The sequence below is a fragment of the Myxocyprinus asiaticus genome, chromosome 18 (assembly GCF_019703515.2).
Source record: "Myxocyprinus asiaticus isolate MX2 ecotype Aquarium Trade chromosome 18, UBuf_Myxa_2, whole genome shotgun sequence".
Lineage (NCBI taxonomy): Eukaryota > Metazoa > Chordata > Actinopteri > Cypriniformes > Catostomidae > Myxocyprinus > Myxocyprinus asiaticus.
In genome coordinates this window covers 17,406,507-17,434,337 of record NC_059361.1, presented here as the reverse complement: position 1 = coordinate 17,434,337, position 27,831 = coordinate 17,406,507, and the positions used below count along the sequence as shown (strand labels likewise).

Sequence of the window (27,831 nt, the reverse complement as noted above, 5' to 3'; positions counted from 1 at the left end):
GAAGTGATTATATTTATTTGAAATGACCTGAGGCTTAATGCAACTTATCTGTGCTGGTGCCAATAGAAAGTACAAATACAAACAAATAATAGCTTAATACAAATAATAATGAACCTGCACTAAATAGAAAAACAAAAACAATGCTGAGTTTTACACAACATCTGCTTTTTAGTATCCATTTAAAAGTCCTGCAGAGTCAGCAATGGAAGTATGAAAGCCAACTAAATACAGGAAACCATACTTGTGTCAATATGTGTATTTTGCATCTTATGTCAAATTTATAATATGCTTTGGCATGTGTGATGATGCTATCTCTTCCACAAATCCCTAAGGGCAAAACTGGTCAAACTACCAACCGTCACATTATGCAAACATTTAACTAAATTAATAACACATAAATATGAGAACAAAAACTTCTTTATACAGCCATGTTCTTGTTATCTTATTTGTCATTTGGTGTTTATTTGGTGAACTTTTAGGAGAATGTTCTCCACTTCTGTTGCAACTCAGTGCAAAAGAGGAGGGAGGGCTCTGACCTTGCGCTCCACTTCCTTGCAGTACTTCTCTGAGAGCCCAGCTGCCCTGTGGTCAAAAAAGGGAACATATGTCAATTTTACTAAACCATTCCAGGTTAAACAACATGGCTATGCCTTCTTTTCAGCAGGGCAGTAATTTATCAAATGATGAAGAAAGAGCATTATACTGTAACTGGCCATGCATTCTGACTCACGTTATAGGCGAGCACACTATCAACATTTTTAAAAGGTGCAGTGCCAATGGAAGCCAGATCCCACTAGGGATAGGGGAAATTAAAAGGTAATTCTGACTTTTTATCTCACGGTTGTGACTTTATTTCTCCGTGGTGGGATCAAGGCACCATACATCACTAAGTTTATGCGCAGGTAAATCAGGTGCTAAAACGTCCTAGTTACTTTCGTAACTCAGGGAACGAGACGCTGTGTCAATGTAGTGACACTAGGGGTCACTCTTGGGAGCCTCAAACACCTCTGCTTTTTTGAAAAAAGGCCAATGAGAATTGGCGAGTGGAATTTGCATGCCACTCCCCTGGACATACGGGTATAAAAGGAGCTGGTATGCAACCACTCATTCAGGTTTTGTGGCAAGAGGGATACAATGTCTCATTCCCTCCATCAGGGAACGGAGGTTACGAAAGTAACCAGGACGTTCCCTATCTGTCACTCACTTGACGTTGTGTTGATGTAGTGACACTAGGGGTCCCTATACCAAACGGCACAACTATCTGAACTGTGTTACGTGAACCGGTGGTGTGTGACAGGCAGACCGCTGTGTGCCTCGTAGCCAGCACACCAGGCCGTCACGTAACCTCCCCCAACGCTCTTATGAGCGTCGAACTGTCCATCAGGAACAAGTCGACTGCCCAACTATAGGGACAGGCTAGCCCAACAGAGGCCTCTTTCCCTCTCTTTTCTCCCCAAAAAGAGTGGAATTTGTTAGCTGACTGGGAGCCATAAGTGTCTGCATAAGACACTGCGGAGACCACACCCCACCCAAAAAGGGGGGGGGGGGGGTATTTTGAGTGGAATATGTCACATGGTCTTACTGAGTCTTGTCGGAAGTATGTCATGTGGAGAGATCCCATGGTAGGTCCTACCAGAAGGGGGAGGAGTTTCTACAGAGCATGGCGACCGGGGGCAGAGGGGCCTCTGCCCAAGGAAGACGCAGTTTGCCGACAGGGAAACGATTTTGCGGAAAATATCACATGGGGTCACCTTTGGGGAACCAGCACATGTGGAGCACCTACCTCAGTACAAGGGCTCATTAGCGATGGTACTGGGCGGTCATCGAGTTTCTCTGCAAACTCAACTGCCAGAGGGCTTAGGAGGAAAGTCATCCAGGGATCACAGTTTGTGCACATGACTGGGAGTCAAGAGCACACGTCTTCACATCAAGCGAGGGGAAAGGCGCTATGCGCAAGCGGTACACCCGGCCAGCTGTCCCGGAACTTACCTGCTCGTGCCTGCCAATACACGGGACGAGACTGGCTCAACCCAGAGATTGTAGAACCTCGCAAAGGTGTTGGGTGTTGCCCAGCCCGCTGCTCTGCAGATGTCTGCCAAAGAGGCGCCACTGGCCAGGGCCCAGGAGGCCACCACACTCCTGGTAGAGTGGGCTCGTAACCCCACAGGGGGTGGCATGTCCTGAGCCTGATATGCCATTGTGATGGTGTCAATGACCCAGTGGGCGATCCTCTGTTTGGAGACTGCTTCCTTTCCGCTGTCCACCAAAGCAGACAAAGAGCTGCTAAGAGCTTCCAAGGCTCTGCGTGTGATCCAAATAGATGCGTAAAGCTTGCACCGGACACATCAACACCAAGGCTGTGTCTGCCTCCTCCTGGGGCAGCGCTTGCAGGTTCACCACCTGATCCCTAAAAGAGGTCATGGGAACCTTGGGCACATAGCCCGGTCGGGGTCTCAGGAACACGTGAGAGTAACCCGGACCGAACTCCAGGCACGATTTGCTGACAGAGAATGCCTGCAGGTCCCCTACCCTTTTGATGGAAGTGAGCGCAGTCAGGAAGGCAGTCTTCAAAGAGAGTGCCTTAAACTCAGCTGACTCTAAGGGCTCAAAGGGAGCTCCCTGTAGACCCTGAAGGACTACAGAGAGGTCCCACGAGGGGATGAGGCACAGTCTGGAGGGATTCAACCTCCTAGCACCTCTCAGGAACCTGATGATCAAGTCGTGCTTCCCAAGTACTTACCATCTACTGCATCGTGATGAGCCGAAATAGCGGCTACATACACCTTCAAGGTGGAGGGGGACAACCGCCCCTCCAGCCTCTCCTGCAGGAAGGAAAGCACCGATCCGACTGCGCATATCTGGGGGTCTTCACATCGGGAAGAACACCACTTAGCGAGCCCTGTGGCCATGCTGAGTCCAGGGACGTTGAAGCACTTACCTGGCTCCTGCCGCCTACCATAAGATTGGCTGAGGAGGGGGGAGGAGGAATCTTGTCCCCGTAGTCCAATGGAACCAATCCCATGTGGGTGTGTTTGTGCCACAGCTGGGCGCACAGGGGCGGGGGGTCCACCGGGGACGGTGTCAAAATGTGATGGTGGATGATGGTCCTGACGACGGCTGTGCGAAAACCGATGTGTGACCCAGGAGACGAGGGAACCATTCTTTTGTCAGGCTTTTGGGTGCCGCAGCCTCCTGGGCATGCAGCGACAAAAGATTCTCCTCCCAGCCCTCCACCTGGGGATGGCGTGGTCTGTCAACCAGCCCCAGAGAAGTGGGTCTCCTCGACCCTGGGTCGCCTGTCTCGGGGGCGCTTCGAAGCCTTCCTCGGGTTCTTAGCGGCCGGCCGCGAGACGGGTGGCGTCTGCTTCCTGCGGAGGGCTCCACACTGGAGCCGGGCCATGGGGGTGGGATGCGGAAGAGCCGGTGTTGTTGCTGCAGGAGGACGCCCTTGGCGACGAGCAGACAGGGTGCGGGGTCTTAAGCCGCGCCGGGGCAGGATATGTTGTAAGACCTCCATCTGTTTCTTCACCACCGAGAACTGCAGGGCAAAGTCCTCGACAGCATCACCAAACAGGCCAACCTGGGAAATGGGGGCGTCAAGGAACCGTGCCTTGTCCGCCTCTCCCATCTCGACCAAGCTGAGCCAAAGGTGGCACTCCTGGACCACCAGGGTGGACATCGCCTGCCCGAGAGACCGTGCCGTAACCTTCATCGCCCAGAGAGTGAGGTCGGTCGCCGAGCGCAGTTGCTGCATCAATCCTAGGTCAGAACTACCCTCGTGCAGTTCTTTTTGCGCCTTGGCTTGGTGTACTTGCAGGAGAGCCATGGCGGGCAGGGTGGAGGCAGCTTGTCCAGCGGCACCGCAGGCGACAGTCATCAGGGATGACATAAACCTACAGGCCCTGGACAGGAGCTTCGGGCGCCCGCACCAGGTGGCAGCGCTCTGTGGACACAAGTGCATCGCGAGCGCCTTATCCACCTGGGGATCACCGAATACCCCCTGGCTGCTCCACCATTGAGGGTAGTGAGAGCGGGGGAGCTGAAAGACCAGGACCGGGCAGTAAAAGGTGCCTCCCACGATCTTGTCAGCTCCTCATGCACTTCCAGGAAGAAAGGAACGGGGGAGCCCAGGAACCAATCGTTGAGCCGTGAGGGTTCAGGGGAGAGTGAAGAGTTCCACTCTAGCCCGATGCTTGCGGTCGCCTGGGAAAGCATGTCCATCATTTCCGTGTCGGCGTGAGACTGGGCGACCATTCCCGAAGGAGGAAGCCTAGCCAAAGCCTCTGCGTCAGACTGGACGAGCCTGCTCTCCGATGCTGCACTCGATAACTCATCGTCTTCCCGAGCTCCGAACAAGAAGTCAAACTCGCGCTGAGACGAGCCGGCGGTCTCGTGCGAGAGCCCGATCGGGGCAAGCAAGCATGATGGGGAATCGGAGGTCCGTGGGGGGATACCCGGCGGAGGTGGTCCCATTGATGTCCCCAAATCGCCCCCAGTGCTAACCGACACGGCCTCAAACCCGTAGGTAGAAGGACCGGTGCGGGGAGCCACTGGGGTGGCTTGCTTTCTTACTAAAGCAAGCCGTGACCACAACGTTGCCATGGTCATGTTCTCGCAGTGAGGACATGACTCATCCACGAACGATGTCTCCGCTTGGGCAGTGCCCAGACACGCAAGACAGCAATCGTGGCCGTCAGAAGCGGAGAGATAATGACCGCAACCAGGAAAAACACACAAACGTTAAGGCATCTTTAAAAAGACGTTCCGTGTGTGTGCCACTCTTTTTGTGAATCAAAATATACTCTTTTAGAATATACTCTCTTATTTTCGCTCTGCTGAAGCGCCCAGGGGCGTTCTCTGCACTCCACGGGTGCAGAGGGGGGAGAAGCCGCTGAAATGTACCGTAAATCCAGCAGTTTTGAGGTGCGTCTTTGGAGGGAATTGAATTCAGTGCACTGAATACAACCGCTCGGTCTGAAGAGAAAATCTGAATGAGTGGTTGCATACCAGCTCCTTTTATACCCGTATGTCCGGGGAAGTGGCATGCAAATTCCACTCGCCAATTCTCATTGGCCTTTTTTCAAAAAAGCAGAGGTGTTTGGGGCTCCCAAGAGTGACCCCTATTGTCACTACATCGACACAACATCGAGTGAGTGACAGATAGGGAACAATGCAGACAGTGCATGCAAATAAACAGCGCTATCAGCGGGCACAGTTCATTCATAGTATATTTTTTCTTTCATTAATTTTTTTTCTGTCTGCTTGCACTGAATGCGCCCTTGCACTAAAAAAAGTTAGATGCAGCAACATGAATAGAGCAGAACGCAGGTGTCTCAAGACCTAATTTTAATTTGAGACAAGGTCTAAAAATGCACTGACACAGACACTGAAAAAAAAAAACATAGTCAAAGACGTTTTTTTAGTGCGTTTACATAGAATTATTTTTTTTTTTTAAACAGCGCAGATGCATGCAAAAATGTGCTTCGACATACTTTAGTTCCCTCAGCTTCTTTTCTTTAATCTCATCCAGTCGGGCTCTACGATTGCGCGCCTCCTCTTCCAGCCGCTCTCCCTCACGGAATAGCTCTCTCCGCTGGGCAACAGCCTGCAACTCTCTCTCCCGTACCTGCTGCCTCACGGCCTCAGCATGCCTGTGGATTTGCTGATAGTGCCGCTCCTCTTTTTCTTGCTCTTTCTTAATTAGCTCCTGCTGTGCCCTGGAAAAGTAGACATATACAGTGAATCCCCAATTACATTTTTGAATTAGTTTTATTGTCAGCTGCATGCTATATTTTTACCTCAGGACCCTGTCAAACTCTGCTCTCTCCCGGCCAGCCTCAATGGACAGCATGTGTTCCTTATGAGTCACTTGCTCCAAACGAGCAGCCTTCAGCCTCTCTTCCTCCTCCAACATTTTCTTTACCTCCTCTTTCTCTTTTCTTCTCCATTCCCTCGCAGCTGCTTCCTGGTTCCTCCGTGCCCTGATCTCATCCTAATAGTTTATTTTGTATTTTTTATATGGATTCCGGAAAAGAAAAAAATATCTCAATAATACTTATACATAATATAGAAAATTTACAAAGAAACTGTCCGTATTGTGTCTAAATTGTAAGTTGTTTGATATTAACTTCTTGTTTAGAACTGTTGTAGAAAAGAAAGACTCACAATAATGCTGTGATTTGGCCATGAGTAAAAACAGCAATCTTGTTTGTATGATACTGCTTAAATGGCATACTGGGTATACTATGTACATAAGGGTATTTAGATTTCAACAAAGGCATTATATGCATTAGTTATGTCATGACCAGTGAGGTCGTAACATTTTACCTGCTCAGCCTTGTGGTCTCTGTCCCTTTCCTGAAGAGCTCTCAGTCGTGCCACCTCTTTCTCTTTTTCTTTCTTTATTCGAATCTGCTCCACTTCATACTCTGCCTCTCGCTCCTACGTGATCAAACACATCTGGGTTTAATGTGGTGACTCAACTGATCTATGGTGGAGAAACTGCAGCTGCAGTTGCTGATGTTGCAAGTCCCTAGACATTTTTCTATTTTTGTAGTGTTTATCATGAATCACCACAAAGGAATTTCAGTGGGATGTCTCAGGAAAAACTCCTTAAAAAAAGTAGTCATTTTTATTTGTATAGCGCTTTTCACAAAACTGTTTCAAAGCAGCTTTACAGGAAATCATGCATTAACAAAAACAAAAAAACAAAACAAAAAAATGAAACTGTAATATCTGTAATGATTACAGTAACAAGTTTTCACAGGTAAAACAAAGGTCATTGTATCTGCCTATAAATAAAAAAGCGAAAACAACTATTACTTAAGTACTAGTACTTATAAATCACTCAGTGGCCTAGTATCTTAATACACAGCTAATAGGCCACTTAAATAGACAATAATGAATTAGAGAAACGGTAAGGCTAACACCTTAATTTTACTGCCTATTTGCTGTGCATTTAATGTAGCCATTGCCCTGGTAGAAAAAAAAGACTTTTCTCACCAATTTCTTGCGTGTATATTCTACAGCACGTAAATCTGCTAATCTCTCCTCCTCCTTTCTTTTCTCCCTAGCAAGCAGATTCTCTTCATTTATCTTCTGAATCTCCTGCAGCAGCATCTTCTGCTCCTCTTTCTTCCTTTCAATGGCCTGTGATAACATCAAACACACACACACACACACACACAAAGATAAACACTCAAAAACGTACATATCTATGTGAATATAGTCACAAAGCAAACTACTTATGATTTGAACTGATCTAGACATTGAAACACCTAGGAAAGATCAATGTACCTTAAGCTCCTCCATCTGCATCCTTTCCATGTTCTCCAACATTTGTTGACTTTCCTGCTCCTTAACCTCATACTGTAGCATTTTCTCCTCCAGACGCATCTGGATCTGGTCCAGGATGCACAGCTTTCCCCTTTGATAACACCAGAGACATTACAAGGTGCTGGAAACAGACTGCTCATTGAAAAATAAATGGGAGTCTATGCAATGCTTCATACGGCAGGAAGTCCCAACTGCCATTAAAACAGCCAATCCCCTAATTTATTTTTACTCTAGAATGTGCATATGTATTACCTAGACCAGCATAAAGAAGCCATGAATATACCGATTGCCTAAGTAATAGCAGCCAAGAAAGAACTGAAATCAAACATTAAACTGAATATCAACTGAATATAAACATTTACAATTTTGCTACCTAACACATTGAAAAAAACACTTGGACACATTTTGCATTAGTATTAGCCATATTACCAAGTGAATTCATTATTTTATATTCAGATTACCATGAATTTGCACACACACAAAAAATCCATATAGTGTGCTTGGACAAACACAAACTTTCACATCATCAACAAAAGATATGGGAAGCATTTTCTCTTTCCGTTTAAAAATGTATAAGCTTATTTATTTAGCTATCCTATCAGTACAAGATTATACAATCACTGAGCACTTTATTAGGAACACATATATACCTACATATTCATGCAATTATCTAATCAGCCAATCATGTGGCAGCAGTGCAAAGAATAAAATAATTCAGATACAGGTCAGGAGCTTCAGTTAATGTTCACATCAACAATCAGTGATGGCAGACGGGCTGATTCGAGTATTTCTGTAACTGCTTATCTCCTGGGATTTTCACGCACAACAGTCTCTAGAGTTTACTCAGAATGGTGCCAAAAAAAGAAAAAGAAAAAAACATCCAGTGAGCATCAGTTCTGCAAACGGAAATGCCTTGTTGATGAGAGAGGTCAACAGAGAATGGCCAGACTGGTTCAAGCTGACAGAAAGGAAACAGTAACTAAGATAACCACTCTGTACAATTGTAATGAGCAGAACAGAATCTCAGAATGCACAACACATAGAACCTTGTGGCGGATGGGCTACAACAGCAGAAGACCACGTCGAGTTCAACTTCTGTCAGCCAAGAACAGAAAGCTGAGGCTGCAGTGGGCACAGGCTCACCAAAACTGGACAGTTGAAGACTGGAAAAAGGTAGCCTGGTCTGATGAATCTTGATTTCTGCTGAGGTACACAGTTGGTAGTCATGAACATAACAATGAGTTCACTGTTCTTCAGTGGCCTTCCCAGTCACCTGATCTGAATCCAATAGAATACCTTTGGGATGTGGTAGAATGGGAGATTCACAGCATGAATGTGCAGCTAACAAATCTGCAGAAATTGCATGATGCAATCATGTCAACATGGACCAGAATCCCAAAAGAATGTTTCCAACATCTTGTAGAGTCTATGCCATGAAGAATTGAGGCTGTTTTCAGAGCAAAGTGAGGTCCAACCCAGTATTAGTAGTGTTCCTAATAAAGTGCTAAGTGAATTGTATGGTCAGTTGCATTTAATCATTTGTATTTAGCATTTTCCCCCCATGTTGTCTGTGACCCTATCAGAACAAACCCATTTTTGGCTCACAAACCCCCAGATGAAGAACCACTGCTGTAGAGTATAAGGAGTTATATAGAATACAGAGTATGAGCATCCTTACTGAATCTTCTGCTCTTTGTGTAGCTGTTCAATTTGCTCCTGGGCTTCCAAGGCTCGACGCCGTTCCACCTCCATCATGGCATCCAGTCTCTTTTCCTCCTCCAGCAACTCTGCAAGATTCTGCTGCTTTTCCTGAATCTGAGTATCCCGCACTACATGGCACTGCACTTCCTGGATCAACTGCAGCAATACAAGGACAGCATTTGTATGTTGGCAATGACAGAAAAGCATTATGTTCAAGGCTTTGGAGTACAGAGAAGTACAGAGAAAGATGGGAATGAGAGATGAAAAGAGAGTCAAAAGGCCAGAAAATAAAAATGATAGAAAAAAAAAGAAAAAAAAGAACCAGAAATGTACCAGTGCTACCAAGGTGATACGATCTAGCTGGCTAACATTGATGAGGTATTGTTGAAATTGTTAGAATGATATACAGTGGCAAGAAAAAGTATGTGAATCCTTTGGAATTATCTGGTTTTCTGCATTAATTGGTCATAAAATGTGATCTCATCTTCATCAAAGTCACAAGTATAGAAAAACACAATGTGCTTAAGCTAACAACACAAAAACAATTATAACCTTTCATGTATTTATTGAAAACATCCAAATAAACATTCACAGTGCTATGGAAAAAGTAAGTGAACCCTTGGATTTAATAACTGGTCGATCCTGCATTGGCAGCAATAACCTCAACCAAGCATTTCCGGTAGCTGCGGATTAGACTTACACAACATTTAGAAGGAATTTTGGACCATTATTCCTTACAGAATTGTTTCAACTCAGCCATATTCTTAGGATGTCTGGTGTGAACTGCTATCTTGATGTCCTTCCACAGCATCTCTATATGTGTATGTTTGTATACTGTATGAACTGTAAATTTACAGTTCTGTGCAAAAGTATTAGGCACTTGTGAAAAATTTTGCATAGTGAGGATCTCTTCAAAAATAATACCATAAATAGTTTTCATTTATCAATTAACGTCATACAAAGTCCAGTAAACATAAAAAAGCGAATTAAATATTTGGTGTGACCACCTTTGTTCAAAACAGCACCAATTCTCCTAGGTACACCTGGACACAGTTTTTCTTGGTTGTTGGTAGATAGGATGCTCCAAGCTTCTTGGAAAATTTGCCACAGTTCTTCTATCTATTAGGCTGTCTTAACTGCTTCTGTCTCTTCATGACATAATCCCAGACTGACTCGATGTTCAGTGGGGGCTCTGCGGGGGCCATGCCATCTGTTGCAGGGCTCCCTGTTCTTCTATTCTATTTGCAAAAGGAATGTTTGGGAGTCTAAACTTTATATTTCATATTGACACACTAAAGCTAAGATATTAATAACCATCTTAAGACAAATATTTTTGGGAAACATCTTATGTGCCTAAGACTTTTGCATAGTACTGCATATGTATTTATTTTCGGTACAGAAAACTTGAAAATATTAAAAATGCATTGCTAAAAGTAAAATGTAAAAATTATTATTATTTATTTTTTTTTTTTTTATGGTAGGGCCAGTGAAAATATTTACAAAAAAATCTGAACTACTGAATTATTTATTTTATGCACATATTTATACACAGTTTATTATTATATCCAGAGTACCTCATTGAGCTTCTTAACTTCATCCTCTTGTTCCATTCTCAGGGTGTTGGCCCGTTCCAGCAGGTACTGAGCACGGTCCCTCGCTTCTGCCTCTAGATCACTTAGTTTCTGGTTCTTTTGCCGAGACAAGTCTGCCTGGCGCATCTGTGCCTTTCTCTGCTCTGCAGAATCCTTGCACAGCAACAATGAAAAGCACTGAACCCTCTATTTACTGTGTAAGTGAAGTTACAGTTTCTTGGTACTTCACTTACAGTACAGTACAGTACAGCATATGTGGTTAAAAAACCCCTTGCTCAAAATGAAAAAAAAAGAAGAAGAAAAAAAGAAAAGCTCCTTGCTCAAAGGAACATTGGAGATTTTGATCTCAATAACACAACAAGTCCCAAGCCGACCCTACTTAGGACTGAATCTGCAACCTTGGTTAGTAGTCCAGGTCCTTAACCATTAGAGTATCACCAGTCCACAGGACCAGAACCTGTGTCTCGGAGGCAGTGGCATGCAGTGCATAAACTGGGTTAGACTGGATGCAGACTGCTGACGGCCAATCCCCAAGGTGAGAATAATCCATATGATTATTCAGATTTACTGTCACTCTCCTAATGAATTACAGAACCCTTCAAAATATCCTGTGAAGTGGGACACAGTAATGTTGACCTAGAGCACGATAATGAGCAATTTTTATTGGCAGCCATGGACCGATTACACCGGAGAAACAATGCAAAGATATTTGAGGTACTCTACAGTAATTTTTACTGTAAGGTGTATTTTATTGTATTTTAATGCATTTTATTTATTATAATTTAACAATATTCATAATTGGAGTTGCGTGGTGCCATGCGAGGGTTGGACGTGTGAACAGCGGGCTCTGCACACTTTGCTAGTTTTTAATACTTTTTGTGTCATAAACCGGTGAGATTCTATACACCCTATTCCAAGAAGACAATATGTCAAAGAATTCAAAATCCTTGGGCTCTGGAGACATTAAAAGACACTTCAGTGCTCAAGCTGATACCCCAGACAGGGCCGCAGACCAGGGATCGATTTGGATGGTGCGGCGGGAGAGATTCAGCGTCAACTGTCGAGCATGATGGCAATGCTGGTGAAGGTCGTTGCAGACTTGGAGGATCTTGCTGTAATACATCGATTGATCACTGCCATGGAGACAAAATTCTCTGAGGTGGTTACAAGAGTGTCGGACGTTGAGAAACGGATCGATTATCTGGAGTCATCAGAGAGGGAATTACTGTAGCTGCTAACCTGCTAGCAAACAAGATAGCCTTGGAACACTTTTGGGAAAAGTTGAAAGACCTTGAGAATCGTAACCGATGAAACAATGTCCAAATTGTTGGAATTCCTGAGAACGAAGAAGGCCGAGATATGGTGAAATTCCTAGACGGGCTCTTCCTGAGTCTGCTCGACATAACAGGCCATAAGCTGGAAATCGAGCGAGCTCACAGAGTTCCGGCTCGGAGATCCGCTGAGGGAGACAGACCCCAATCAATTCTGGCCAAATTTCTGAGATCATCCAATAAAGATCTCGTGTTACGCAAGGCGAGGAAAAAAGGAAGTCTTTTTTGGAAGAACCACAGCATTTTCTTGTTCCCAGATATTGCGAATTAGACAAAAGAGAAACATTCAAGGAATGCAAGAAACTCTTACATCAATGGAAGGTCACGTTTTGAGAATTGAGAATAGATACTTAGGATGGCCGCAAAATATTTACATGCCCACAGCAAGCAATGTCCTCCATAAAGTCAATGAAATGAATGAGTGAGTTATTGTGTGATATTGTCTATACAGCCGAGTGGACCTGACTCACTGAACATTCACTTGACCGTCCGAGGAACTGAGCACCTTCTTTGTTCCTTTTTGTGTTGGTTTCGCCTAGCGGCTGAAGTTTGTTTTGTGGAGTAACACTCCTTCGGGACAGTTTGTGGATGAATCTGCACATTCTTTGTGCTTATGCTTCCTATTGGTTGGAGTTATTACTGTGGAATATTTCTTGCAAAACATCAGAGTGATTAGGGCATTTTTTTTTGCACTCATGTAACATCAGAGTGGGCCTGACTCACTGAACATTCACTTGACTTTCCGAGGAAACTTAGCGTCTTTTTTTTGTTGTGTGCTGGTTCCGCCTAGTGGCTGGAGTTTGTTATGTGGAGGAACACACCTTCAAAATAGTTATGTGGATGAATCTACACGTCTTTGTGTTTATCCCGCCTATTGGCTGGAGTTTGTTTTATAGATTATCTTCTGTTGTGTAATTCTGTCTCACAAAATTTGTACAGAAGCACCAGACTTGAGCAATCCAACGGAAAAGTTGTCACGGGGGCTCTCGTAGGCGTACATGGACTGTTTGAGTTTAGGGGGATGGACACCGGTTGGCACTGTTGTGCGTAGGGTTAATGCGCACATTTTTATTTTTTCTGTTTGTTCGGTTCTGGGGAAGTTCGGGGTTTGTTTGTTGCTCTAATCTTGGAATGTGGTCTATATAATCTTGTCTATATAATCTAATATGTCAAAATGTAGAATGTTAATATGAGTGGATTGTCTCTCTCCATATGGAATGTGAATGGGTTAGGGCACCCCATAAAAAGAAGGAAAGTTATTTATTTTCTTAAACGTAAAATATAATATGATATTGTGTTTCTTCAAGAAACGTATCTTTCCCAGCAGGAAGCTGGAAAATTTGGGAAGATATGGGGTGGACATGTTTTCTTTAGTGCTGGCTCAAGTAAGAGCAGGGGAGTCATTACATTGATAAGTAAACATCTACAATTCAAATGTCTCAAACAGATTAATGATAAATTAGGAAGAGTCATTATTCTTTTAGCAGAAATTCAGGGGCAAAGGTTGATTTTGGCTAATATTTACGCACCTAACATTGATGATCAGGGGTTTTTTATAGATCTTGAAGCGATGTTGCAAGCCACTGGCACCCCTCATGATATAATATTGGGAGAAGACTTTAATCTTCTGATGGACTCAGTCCTTGATCATAGTTAAGCGAAAGTGTGCAAGCCCCCTAGAGCAACACTGACGCTTCACAGGATGTGTAAATATCTTGGTCTTACAGATATTTGGAGACTTTTGAACCCATCTGGTAGCGAATATTTTTTTTTTCCATCAGTCCATAAGATTTATTCTAGAATTTATTTTTTTAATATATATATATATATATATATATATATATATATATCTAAGTCCCTCATTTCATTTTTTGTGGATTGCTCATTTGGAAACATCTTAGTCTCAGATCATGCCCTGGTGAGTTTAGAGGTGTTGCCACATACGGAGAAAAAGAAACCCGGCAGGGTTGCCCTCTTTCCCCATTATTGTTCTGTATTGCCCTGGATCCATTAGCAGCTGTGATAAGAAAAGGAAGATGATTTTCCAGGGGTGGTGGTGGGAGGTATGGCGCATAAGCTTTTGCTTTACGCAGATGATATTTTATTATTCGTCTCCGACCCTACTAGATCTATGCCTTACCTCCACAGAATTATTAATTCCTTTTCTGAGTTCTCAGGATACAGAGTCACTTGGTCTAAATCTGAAGCTTTGGCTCTGACAGCATACTGCCCAGTAATGGCTTTTCAACTTGGCACCTTCCAGTGGCCCAAACAGGGCAATAAGTGTTTGGCCATTTTATTCCTAGCAAATTTGTCTGATTTAGTTAGAGTTAATTTTGACCCCTTAATAAAAAGTTTTTTGAGCGATGTTGTCAGGTGTGCTTCATTACATTTATCTATGATTGGGAAGGTTAATGTTATTAAAATGAATTTTATTCCAAAATTTAACTACCTGCTACAATCTCTTCCTGAAGATGTCCCCCTCTCTTATTTCAAGCAATTTGTTAGCATAGCGAAGTCCTTCATTTGGAATGGCAAGCGTCTTAGATTACATTTCAGTAAGTTACATAGGCCGATTGACAAAGGTGGGCTAGGCCTACCCAAGATTTTGTTTTATTATTATGCATTCGGTCTCAGACATTTGGCTCATTGGTCGCTTCCACCTGAGAGAGCCCCTCCCTGGTTTTGTATTGAACAGGAAGTTCTTGCCCCTACTTTGCCATTGCAAAGTCTTTCTATGAAAAGATAGATATCTCGCATTTGCACTTGGTGTGGACAAAAGTGTCCAGAGTGTTTAATTCGGACATTTATTTAAATATTGCCTCGAGCATATGGCTGAACCCCAAATTATGTAATAATAAGTCCCCATTTTCTGGTCAGAGTGGATCGTTTCAGCTACGACTGAAAGGGTGAGCGCTGTCTGACTGCTAGTGTATTTTAGCATTTCTGGCACTTCTGGCATTCATTTATTTCCACTTTGAAGCATATGAGATGCATTAATATTAATGTAATCTAAATAATAAGATCACTTGTTAAAAAAAACTTCAGAATCAATATTTTTATGTGAGGATCGATATTCTTGATACCACATCAGTATCGGAAGTATCGATACTTTAGTATCGATCCACCCATCCCTACTGGATTTGCTAAAGTTTTGTGAGGTTCATGCATCTGCTTGCATCTGTTTAGATGAGATATCTGCATATTTTAAGACAGTATATCTTAGTTTTGTTGATATTTGCCTTTTTATCATTAGACAAGACAGTTAAATGTTTCAGGGAACTGTTGAGGAGAGAGAGAGGGAGAGTGAAACACGTAAACACTTTAACATTATGATCTTCTGTGCATCTGTCGCAGCTCTGATATACGGGACCGTTTAAACGAGACTGTGTTGCACACTGGCCTATTATTGTAGTAACATGATGGCACGTAACAACAAAATGAACTGTGATTGGTCATTTACATGTCTCAGTTGGCTCCTTCACGTGTAATCAGAAAAATTCTCGGTGCCCTCACAGCCTTAAGAAACAAATCAGCCAAACAGGAACATTTATCGGCTGATACGATAATTAAAACATTCAGAATATCATCCGATTTATCGGCCTCTGCGATATATCAGTCGACCACTAGAATTGACCCAAAAATGTCTGATGGGGGATGCCGATTGTTAAATGGGGTCAATTTCAGGGTACATGAACATTCAGAAGAAACATCGATTTCCTGTGTGATCATGTTGCTCACTGATTTTCCATTTAAATACACCATTCATTGCAATAAGGGACAACTGTAATTTTTTGTGGGTTTCCAGTTGTGGTCTCATTATGCACTTGAGGCAACCTGAAAAGCCAAACTTTTATGTGACAGCCAAGATTTTTTGCCAAGCTGCAAGCACATGCACATTGGTTATGACAAGGGATGTTTGTCCCTCATCCACTCTGTCTACTATTTATTGAGTCCATTTACGGAAAGTAAAACACTAAAATATCTCTAAAATAAAAAGGAATTAAGTTCATGTGTAAATGAACGTGAAAATTCTTCTTAACTTCAGCTAGACGCTACACTTTGAAATGATGGGCTTCTTACCATGGCTTCCTCACGGGCTTTGCGCTGGGCCTCCAACACAGCTGCCTTTTCCTCTTCACTAGGTACATGAGACTCCACCAAGATTCGCTTGAAGTCAGTGGAGGAGAGGATGACAGTCTGACCCGATGGGTCCTTTCTAGGGATTCTGATTTAACAAAAAGACAATCGAGTAGGCTTATTTTGCTCAAAATCCCATCAATACAGATTTGTCAATGAGTTTTACGTTTCATCCCTCTAATCTTTAATATGTGATTACATCCTTGTTTTCCTATGACTTACAGGCTACATAAAATTGGGTGTAAAAAGGCCAAAATAAGTCTTTTACACTTCTGTAACAAACAGTACACTGTACAAAAATATTTTGTCACCTACATGTACTTCATGTGGGAACATCTAAATTAACTGGTTTTGTTCAAGAGAAATATATTATTTATCATGATTAAATAAACTTACATTAGGTAAGCCTACACATCAGGGAAGATAATTTTTAGTGTCAGTTTATGTAGAAATACATAAATAAGAAAACAACTGAATATAGGCTTTCGACTTAATGTGTATTACTTGCCTGAGGTCCCTGATGAGGTCTTTAGTGATGATGCGTAGTGTCTCTGATTTTGGCTCTTTGATGGCAGGAGCTGAGTGTGACCTTGACCTTGCGCTGCCACCATCAGGATCGACTTTATCAACAGCCAAGTGCTGTGGAAGATTCAAAAGCCTACTGGATCTTCCTTTTCTGTCTAATGGAGCTTATGTACAGGTAGCGCCATCTTTAATTTTGATGGGAATGACAACAAGGCTGTGAGGGATTGACTTGATAGACTACATTTTCTTCAATAGGCTGTAGTGTTGTTTAAACTGTTTTGGATTGTTCCGCTGATGAAAAATTGAAAAAATATATTTTCCAAATTACAGCTGACAAAAAACTCAAGAAAATAAAAGTTGTGGGTAGTTAGATGTGATCTAGGAGCTTTGTAAAGTGGATCCCATCGAAGAGACGGTAAGTCAATGGCTATTTCTCAATGTGCGTTCCTATGCGTTGTTACGTTCTCGTGGACTTGTTTGAAATTATCATCCACTGCTGAACTTTAATTCCAATACTCAAGAACACAAATATCGAGAATGCATAAAATTACTCTGATGTGTTCTTGATCAGGCCAAATTTTGAGGACGCATCGGATGGTGGCTTGTGCGCAAGAACCCATTTGAAGTCCCAGAAGTGATTGTGGCACTACATGTTTTCCCTCAAGGGTTTCACTGTAAGTTTGCATAAGTCTGACGGCTTATGAGAGTCGTAATACTCTGACAACTTTTGTTGTTTTTTTGTTTTGTATTATTTTAATAAAGTAATAAACACATGGAGCAAAAGAGTATTAACAGGCTCTTTCAACAAGTCACTAGTGTGATGCAAATAATGCTGTCACTGGTGTGTTATAATGCCAGCAAAACTCTCACTGGCTACAAATGTGCTGGGAGGGGCAGTTGCAAAGCAGGAAGATTGCAGCACATATCAAAACTCACATAGATGTATTCCATGTCCTCCTGTCCTCCCGAGTTAATTCTTTCAAGGTAGCTATGCAAGACTTGTCTTCATCAGAATGCAAGTCCATTCTCTGCGTTCTTAGCATTGAGAACAACCCAATCTCTCACAGCCTCATTTCCATTCATGTCAGAAATCAAATATGGTGCTACTGTGAATAAGGTGTATAGTTAGGACTTTGATAGATGACTGCACAGTAGACTAAACTTACAGCTACTTGTTTGGGGGTTCCGAAGAGGGTCTCGTCCACATGAGAGGCAAGGGCTCGTGTGCGATAACGTCGAGAAAAAGCGCTGCTGCCAGACAGCTTCGCAGATGAGGATGTCACGCTTTGAGGCTGCAAAGAAAATGAATAGTTCATGCTCACTGCCGTACGGGACACCTCCGAAGCCGCAGTGGTTCAGGGTGTGGTGGGGGGTTGGGGACCTATGGAGAGGCCCCCCAGACAGCCTTAAAATTAGGCCATGTCCACAATAATGAGTTTTCGTTTGAAAACACGCTATTTTCACTATGTTTTGGCCTTCCATCCACAATGAGATGGAATTTTTGACAGCGAAAACTGAGCTTTTCAAAAACACTCTTCCCAAGTGGAAAAATGTGAAAACGCCATCTTCATGTTGTAGTGTGGGCAGTGGAAACAGCGTTATCTCAAAATGATGACGTTTTTGTTGTCATGTGATGCAGTCAACCCAAACCAATCAAGATGGTGGCCCAAGTTGTACAGGCATTGTTGTGGCTGCAATTCACTTTTATAGTTTTTATTTTGTTGTTAATGATAAATGTTCCTTTGTACAACCTTCACATTGCATTCCTTCAAAGGCGTTGGGAAGTTTACTCAGAATTGCTGTCTGGTGATGGAACAAAAGGACAATTGCATTTATGACTCTACATGGAACTGCGATTTTTTTGCATGCGTAGTAAGGGAATTTAAGCGTTTTCATATGTTTCAGTGTGGATGAGAAACTTTTGGAAATGCTTGAAAATAGCAGTGTGGATGGAGATTGTGAAAATGAAAATGAAAAATGCCATTTTCAAATGTATCCAGATTAATGTGGACGTAGCCTTAGCTTATATAGATTGATTTTACAAAGCATAAGCAGCATACCAGTGTTTCCTGCACCGCTATTCAGTAGCAGCGAAGCCACAGCAAAAGAAGGAACTCAAGTTGTGAGCCTGCAGTCTGAATTGAATGTGATGAGATAAAATTAGGGCATGCCGCGAAATAACACAAACAACAACACGTCTTTCTATTGCACTGTGTAGGGCTGAATGATTTATTGAAATAAAATCTAAATCAAGATATGACCTTGTGTCAGTATTAAACTGCAAAGGGCTGTGATATGATTTAATCAAACAGTCTAAAGGTGATGCTCATGCACAGCTCTGTTCTATGTGAGCACACGTGAGGCGGTTCTGTGCTTGCTCAACGAATTTCATCTTGTGCAGAAAATAACCGACGTGTTGCGTTGGTGTTGGTCTGGTAACATGCACTGATCATATGTATGTACAACACTCCAAATTCAATTTCATTATTCACTACAAGTTCCTATATAAATCTTCAACAACCCTATGCACCAGGTTTTTGTGGACCGAAGAGGAGGTGAGTTTATTAAATTATTATAGAAATATTACTTCAAATGAAATCAGATCACTTTAATTGTCACACAACCATATACACAAGTGCAATGGTGTGTGAAATTCTTGGGTGCAGTTCCGATCAACATAGCAGTCGTGACAGTGATGAGACATATACCAATTTACAATAACATCAAATTAACACAACACAATTTAAACATCTGTTATACACATAATTACACTCAACAATATACAAATAATAACATACACTGTACAGTATACAATACGCTGTTTTTTTTTTTACTATATAGATACACATTATTCAATAAAAATAAAAACTAAAAATATTTTTAAAAAAAGTATATATATATATATATATATATATATATATATAATGTACAGTATTGTACTGTATTGACATTCAGGCTGTCGGTTGATAGTAAGTTGTTAAGAGAGAACATAATATAATAATAATAATATAATTTATGACAGTCCGGTGTGAGATATAAGAGTAAGGGTAATAAAGTGCAGTGCTGATGTATTTTGATCGTGGGAGATCAAGAGTTCAGAAGTCTGATTGCTTGGGGGAAGAAGCTATCATGGAGTCGGCTGGTGCAGGTCCTGATGCTGCGATACCGCCTACCTGATGGTAGCAGTGAGAACAGCCCATGGCTCGGGTGGCTGGAGTCTCTGATGATCCTCCGAGCTTTTTTCACACACCGTCTTGTATATATTTCCTGGAGGGAGGGAAGCTCACCTCCGATGATGTGTCTGGCAGTTCGCACCACCCTTTGCAGTGCTTTGCGGTTGTGGGCGGTGCTATTGCCGTACCAGGCGGAGATACAGCCAGTCAGGATGCTCTCCACAGTGCAGGTGTTGAACCGTGTGAGGATGTGGCGGTTCATTCCAAACTTCCTCAGCCGTCTCAGGAAGAAGAGGCGCTGATGAGCCTTCTTCACAACGACTTCAGTGTGGACGGACCATGTGAGTTCCTCAGTGATATGGACACCCAGGAACTTGAAGCTGCTGACTCTCTCCACTGGTGCTCCATTGATGGTGATGGGACTGTGTTCTCTGTCTTTTCTTCTGAAGTCCACCACAAGCTCCTTTGTCTTACTGACATTGAGGGAGAGGTTGTGCTCCTGACACCAGTGTGTCAGAGTGCGCACCTCCTCTCTGTAGGCTGTTTCATCATTGTCAGTGATCAGACCTACCACCGTCGTGTCATCAGCAAACTTAATGATGGCATTGGAGCTATGTGTTGCCACACAGTCATGTGTGTACAAGGAATACAGTAGTGGGCTGAGAACACAGCCCTGCGGGGCTCCAGTGTTGAGGGTTAGTGATGAGGAGATGTTGCTGCCTATTCTAACCACCTGGTGTCTGCTTGACAGGAAGTCCAGGATCCAGCTGCACAGCGAGCTGTTTAAGCCCAGAGCCCGGAGTTTCTCATCTAGCTTGGAGGGCACTATGGTGTTGTAGTCTACAAACAGCATTCTCACATAAGTGTTCTTTTTTTCTTGGTGGGAGAGAGCAGTGTGTATTGTAGATGCATTGGCATCATCAGTGAAGCGGTTGTTGCGGTAAGCAAAGTGCAGCGGGTCAAGATTAAGTGGCAATACAGAGCAGATGTAATCTCTGATTAGTCTCTCAAAACATTTGCTGATGATGGGGGTCAGAGCAACAGGACGCCAGTCATTTAAACAAGTTATTTTTGATTGTTTTGGTACAGGCACAATGGTGGATGTTTTAAAGCATGTGGGGACTACAGACAAAGAAAGGGAAAGGTTGAAAATGTCCGTTACATCCGCTACAGAGATGGAGAGTGAACTAGCCTCTGTAGCTTCAGCCGCGAGAGCTCTCTCCGCGAGGGCGGTGTTATTTCCCTCGAAACGAGCATAAAAAGTATTTAGCTCATCCGGGAGAGAGGCAGCAGTGTTCACAGCGGAGTTTTTATTCCCTTTAAAGTCCGTGATGATGTTAATTCCCTGCCACATGCTTCTAGAGTTGGTGGTGTTAAACTGTCCTTCAATCTTGTTTCTGTACTGGCGTTTTGCTGTTTTGATAGTTTTTCGGAGGGCACAACTGGCTTGTTTATGCTCCTCCGCGTTCCCGGAATTAAAATCGGAGGTCCGCACATTAAGTGCCGCGCGAACATCGCTATTGATCCATGGCTTCTGATTTGGATAGATTCGTACAGTTCTGGTCGGAACCACGTCCTCTACGCACGTTCTGATGAAACACATTACGCTATCAGCATAAAGCTCGATGTCGTCATCAGAGGCGGACCGGAACATCTCCCAGTCCGTGTAATCAAAACAGTCTTGTAGCATAGAGTCTGATTGGTCCAACCAGCACTGGATCGTTCTGAGGGTGGGTGCTTCCTGTTTCAATTTCTGCCTGTAAGCGGGCAGAAGCAGAATGGAAGAGTGGTCCGATTTGCCAAATGGTGGGCGGGGGAGGGATTTGTAGCCATCCCGGAACGGAGAGTAGCAATGGTCCAAAACCCGGTCCCCTCGTGTGTTGAAACTAATGTGCTGGTGATATTTTGGTGCGACTGATTTTAAACTGGCTTTATTAAAGTCCCCGGTCATAATGAACGCGGCCTCAGGGTGCGCGGTTTCCTGCTCTCCCATACAGTTCCTTGAGTGCCCGGTCTGTGTCGGCTTGTGGCGGGATGTACACAGAAGTGATAATGACCGCTGTGAATTCCCTCGGTAGCCAGAATGGTCGACACAGAAGCATAAGAAATTCCAGATCAGGAGAACAGAAAGACTTGATGGAATGTACATTCCTCTGATCACACCAGGATTTGTTGATCATAAAACATACACCACCTCCTCTGCTTTTCCCTGAGAGGTCTTTCGCTCTGTCCGCTCGGTGCATGGAGAACCCCGCGGGTTCAATGGCTGAGTCTGGAATCTCAGCAGACATCCAAGTTTCTGTTAGGCAGATAATGCAGCAGTCCCTCGTCTCTCGTTGGAAAGAGATCCGCGCTTTCAGCTCGCAGAGCTTGTTATCCAGAGACTGAACATTTGCCAGTAGAATAGTGGGTAGCGGGGATCAATTTGCGTGGCGTCTTACTCTGATGAGAACGCTGGCTCTGTTTCCCCTTTTCCTCCTGTGTTTCCGTGGCCGTGCTGCCCAGACGAAGGGCTCTGCTTGCGTGTTTGTAAACAGCGGGTCGGCATTGAAGAATGTGAAGTCCGGTTTTTGGTGTGAGATCGCTGAACCAATGTCCAAAAGTGTTTGTCTGTCGTAGACAATAAGGCAGACAACATCCAAGACAAAAAACATAAGAATTGTGAACAAAACAAACAAAACATTGCTATGTTGTGTCGGAGCTCGCAATGCAGCAGCCATACTCGGCGCCATCTTGAGTCCAAAAAAATAAAAAAATAATAAAATAATAATAATAATAATAATATGAATATAATAATAATATGAATATAATATATTCATATTATTATACTTGGGTATAATAATATGAATATAGTTATTATTAGTTATTATAATACAATTGTAGGCCTAATATATTTCTGTAAATTCGTAATATAGTAATAATAACCATTATTATTATTATTATTATTAATATTAATATTATTATTGTTATTATTATTATTATCAGGGCATGAAATTTGGCGCGGGATCGCGCGCATATTTAAGAAATCCAGTATGTTCCACGTTCATAATGCGAGGAATTTCCACACTATTTTATTCATTTTAACATGTAGCTGAGAACTAGAATTGCCACCCGTCCAGGATTTTCCAGGGTCATCCTGATTTTTGGCCATCTGTCCTGGAAAAATTAAATTCCATTTCAATATTAAATGCATTCACATATGAATCTTAAGAAAGTCAGATTAATTTTAGTGAATTGGTTTGTTCGGATGATTGAGATTGAGATTTTTCACTCTTGTGTGAACAATCGTTTAAACTTTAGTCTACTTACTATAATTCTTTTATAATTTCATTCACTGATTAGGTGTCCAGGAATTTTACAAGGCCAAAGTGGCAACCCTACTGAGAACTGGTAAACCAATCCATACAGATGAACAAATCAAATCAATAATCTTGTCTTTGTATCAAACTGTAATTCAACAGTCTGTGCAAATAAATCATCTCTTCCGCATCTCTCTCTCATTAAATGCTTGTTGAGTTCAGTGTGAGCGTGCGCAGTAAGGAAGTGCATATTTACTGAATTAAGAAGTTACAGATCTATAAACCTGTTAATTTGGCATGCAAATGACATTGTACGGGTCTCTGTAAGCGAGCGATGCATTAAAACTATCGCTCCTGATTATATCAACAAAGCTGTCAACAAGTGTGTGACGTTGGAGCTGCCTCCATAATACTGTGGCTCTCCATCATAAAAATACAGCACCAAGAAAGGCAGATATATCCCGAATTTTTTTTTTTAATTAAATAAAAAAAACTGCCTTGTGTGCAACCAGAACTGCTCAGCTGCACGGTGCAAAGAAACACTGCTATTTGTCACGCTCTCGTCGGGCTCCGCCCCCTCGTTTCCCCGTTCAACTATTCAGAATTCTAATCATCCATACCTGACAGTTGTTAACGATCTCATCACGGACTCTATATATACTCACACCAAACACTCTTCATTGTCTGGTCTCATCTTGAGCTACCCAGATCAACTGCCTGATCCTATTGTGAATTTCTCTTCGTGCTGAGCCTTTTTCTTCATCGTTTTGATTACAGTTCTTCAGTTGGTGTTTAGCCATGTTTTCTTTTGTATTAATAAACCTGCATTTGGGTTCCTATATATTCTGCTGTCTTCATCTGATTTGACACTGTTAGGCTACATCTCATCTCCCTAGAGCAGTTTTAATAAATATGTAATATACATAAACAATAATTATAGTAATATTAATTCTATAATATCAATAAGATACATAAAATTTAAATATAGTTATAAATCTATCTTTAATATACATATTATATAAGAAAGGTTCTCTCAGGATTTGTCATTAACAATTTTTATTGATTCCACACTCAAATCAACATAAACAGCACATGAAAACACGGAATCAACTTCAACAAAATATACCCCCTCCCCCCACCCAACACACATCCCAGTGGTCAGACAAATAATAACAGACACACATACAAGCAGACAGTCCAAAGAAAATACACAGACATAAAAATAAAAAAAAAACACAAAAAACTGTTACAAAAAAAAAAAAAAAAAAAAAAGAAAAGGGTTCCACACATCAATTAATTACATACACACCATTTAAACTGTCCCTCTCCACTGTTCCTCCAAGAAGGCCAAATAAGTGCCCCACTTTTTCTCAAAGGCACCCAAGCTGCCCAGCCGTCTATGCAACATCTTTTCAAAGGCCGCCACTGTGCCGACTTCCATCCCCCAAGGATCACTTTCCTACTGATCATCACACTGGTAAGGACCCAGTTTTTAATATGTGTATTCCCTAAGTTAACCCCCATCACCCAAAAACAAAGTCTGGGGCAGAACGAAATCTGAGTGCCCAGGATCTCACAGACATAACTCTGAACCCTCGACCAAAACTCTTGAATCTTAGTACAATACCAAAAAACGTGGGCTATGTCCCCATCCTCTGATTGGCATCGCCAACAGGTGGGTGTATCTTTAAGACCAAGCCTATGCAATCTAGAGGGAGTCCAATAAAATCGATGCAGAATCTTAAATTGAATGAGGTGCATCCTTGCATCCCTAGACATAGACTTGACATTTTTTTAAATTCTACCCCATTCTTCAACCTCCAGTACTAAATTCAAGTCTTTCTCCCATAACTTCTTGAGAGATGTCAAAACCCTGTCCCCTAGACTCTGAATTAGCCAGGAATAGTACGCTGAATCCTCGTTACCCTTTCCAAAAGCAGCAAGCACCATCTCAAGAGTGTCTGCAGCTTTAGGGGGCTGCGTACTACACCCAAAGATGGTACAAATTAGATGGCGCAGCTGTAAGTACCTGAAGAATTGAGATCTGGGAATCCCAAACCGCTGTGTAATATTTTCAAAGGATCTCAATGCTCCATTTTCATACAGGTCACCCAGCATTACAACTCCCTTCTCAATCCATTCTGTCCAGCAAAAAGGGGACTTGTTAATACACAATTTAGGGTTTAACCAAATACTTGCAGCAATGTTCAGGTAAATGTCTGAATTAAGCATGCGGGAAACTTTTGTCCACACTAACTGCATGTGTGAGATAATGGGATGTGTCTTTACTTCTACGGGCAGCTTGGTAGAAAGACATTGCAATGGCAAGATAGGGGCAAGGACCTCCTGTTCAATAAAGAGCCAGGGAGGAGCTCTTTCAGGTGGAAGTGACCAATGCACCAAATGTCTGAGACCAAAAGCATAATGGTAAAACAATATTTTGGGGAAACCTAACCCACCTTTGTCAATTGGCCTGTGTAACTTGTTAGAATGCACTCGAGGACCCTTACCGTTCCAGATAAAAGATTTAGCAATACTATCAAATTGTTTAAAATAAAAGAGGGGAACATCAATGGGGAGAGACTGTAATAGGTAGTTAAATTTTGGAATTCAATTCATTTTTATAACATTAACCTTCCCAATCATAGATAAATATAATGAAGCCCACCTTTCCACATCACTCGAAAAATTTTATTATTATAAGGTCAAAATTAACTCACATAAAATCACACAAATTTGCTGGGAATAAAATACCCAAATACTTAATGCCCCATTTGGGCCGCTGAAAGTTATCTGGCTGAAAAACCTTTAACGGGCAGAACGCTATCAGAGCCAGAGCTTCGGATTTAGACCAATAATCTCTGTATCCCAAAAAATTAGAGAAGGAATTGATCATTCTGTGGAGGCAAGGCATAGATCTAGTGGGGTCGGAGACGAATAATAAAATATTATCTGCGTAAAGCAAAAGCTTATGCGCCACACCTCCCACCATCATCCCTGGAAAATCATCCTCCTTTCTTATCGCGGCTGCTAATGGTTCCAGAGCAAGACAGAACAATAATGGGGAAAGAGGGCAACCCTGCTGGGTGCCCCTATACAGAGTAAAATAATCTGAAATTAATCCATTCTTTTTTCCTGCTGCTACAGGGTGTCTATAAAGTAACTTAATCCAACCAATAAATGTACTCCCGAACCCATACATTTCCAAAATCTTTAAAAGATAATCCCACTCTACCATATCAAATGCCTTTTCGGCATCAAGTGAGATGGCAGCGACCGGAGTCTGATCATTCGCTACTGACCACATGATATTGATGAAACGCTTAATGTTGTCAGAAGAGCTACAGCCCTGAATAAACCCCAGTCGATCTATATGTATAAGAGATGTCATAACTTTACTTAATCGGTTAGCCAAAATTTTTGACAAAATGTTTACATCTAGCTGGATTAGGGAAATTGGATGGTAACTCTTACACTCGCTTGGATCTTTGTCTTTTTTAAGAATCAGACTGATCCGGGCTTGTGTCATGGTTGGTGGGAGCTTTCCATTCTTTAATGATTCCGTATAAACTTCTAGTAAAAATAGAGCCAATTCTGTATCATAAGATCTAAAAAATTCAGCGGCAAAACCATCTGGCCCCAGAGCCTTGCCTGTAGGTAAGGCCTTAATTACCTCGTCAAGTTCCTCCAAGGTTATCTCAGAACTTTTTCTTTTTAAAGTCGGTGTTGTGCTGGGAGCCGGATGTTTACTGGGTTCCATCTCTAAGATAACGTTACCTAGTGTTGTAGTTTGTTGTCGCTGCTGAATAGCAGAAAAGAAGCACTGAGGCAAGGCTCTCGGGAGCGTGCATAAACGTCACATCCTTTGGATTTTCCCGGCAAAACCAACCCTCTCCATTCAAATCAGTCTACAGGCTTTAATAGGCAACCTAGAAAGTCCGGGAAGGGCTCATTTTGTAAGTTGCGTTACAAGCCGTTCACACATTGGCAAAAAAAAGGTGAATATTACATGTAAACTGTTACATACGGCACCTTTAATCTTTATTAATGTTAGTTATTTTTGTTCAAATACAATTGTTCATTGTTAGTTCGTGTTAGTTCATTGTGCATTAACTAATGTTAACTAATACAACTTTTGATTTTAAAAATGTATTAGTAAATGTTGAAATTAACATTAACTAAGATTAATAAATGCTTAAGAAGTACTGTTCATAGTTATTTCATGTTATCTAATGTTAACGAATGGAACCTTATTGTAAAGTGTTACCATAATTTTTACATCATGATCTGAGAGTAGCTTTGTTTGATATCATACCCAAACAGGTTATTATTTGAGAATTTTATTATCAGAAACAATACATTTATTTTTATTTTGCACATTCAACGTTAATTGACTGCTAGCTAAGTTTTGTTAGCAAGTCCAAGGCTTTTCCAAAGCTTAACTTTTTCTCCAAAAACTGTAAAAATATCATTACCATCCCGCATGACCATTACACCCAACACACAATCAACACCATCACACACATGATACCAAAATGAAGAAATGGAAGAGATTTACATTTTCAAGATTTCAACTTGAGAATCGCACTCACCATTCCTCTGGAGCTTAAGTTGATGTTTATAGGACGGACTCAGTATCTCTAGACGTGGAAGCGCGCAGAGCCACGACAAAGTGAAAATAAAATATCTGTAAAACACCGCTAAAAAATGAAGAAATTGAGAATAACATTAGTGT

At 42.1% G+C, this 27,831-nt stretch overlaps 1 protein-coding gene across 1 annotated transcript; it reads right to left on the bottom strand.

The window, feature by feature from the left end:
• On the bottom strand, nucleotides 1-27,754 carry cfap45 (cilia and flagella associated protein 45). The gene is made up of 12 exons (XM_051725028.1): nucleotides 27,689-27,754; nucleotides 17,791-17,916; nucleotides 16,608-16,738; nucleotides 16,043-16,187; nucleotides 10,611-10,781; nucleotides 9,014-9,192; nucleotides 7,297-7,426; nucleotides 7,003-7,149; nucleotides 6,328-6,441; nucleotides 5,799-5,992; nucleotides 5,493-5,717; nucleotides 1-582 (listed from the first exon to the last, which is right to left on the bottom strand). The coding sequence occupies exons 1-12, from the start codon at nucleotides 27,689-27,691 to the stop codon at nucleotides 507-509; spliced, it is 1,641 nt and encodes a 546-aa protein (XP_051580988.1). The 5' UTR covers nucleotides 27,692-27,754; the 3' UTR covers nucleotides 1-506.
• Between the last annotated feature and the right edge of the window lie 77 nt (nucleotides 27,755-27,831).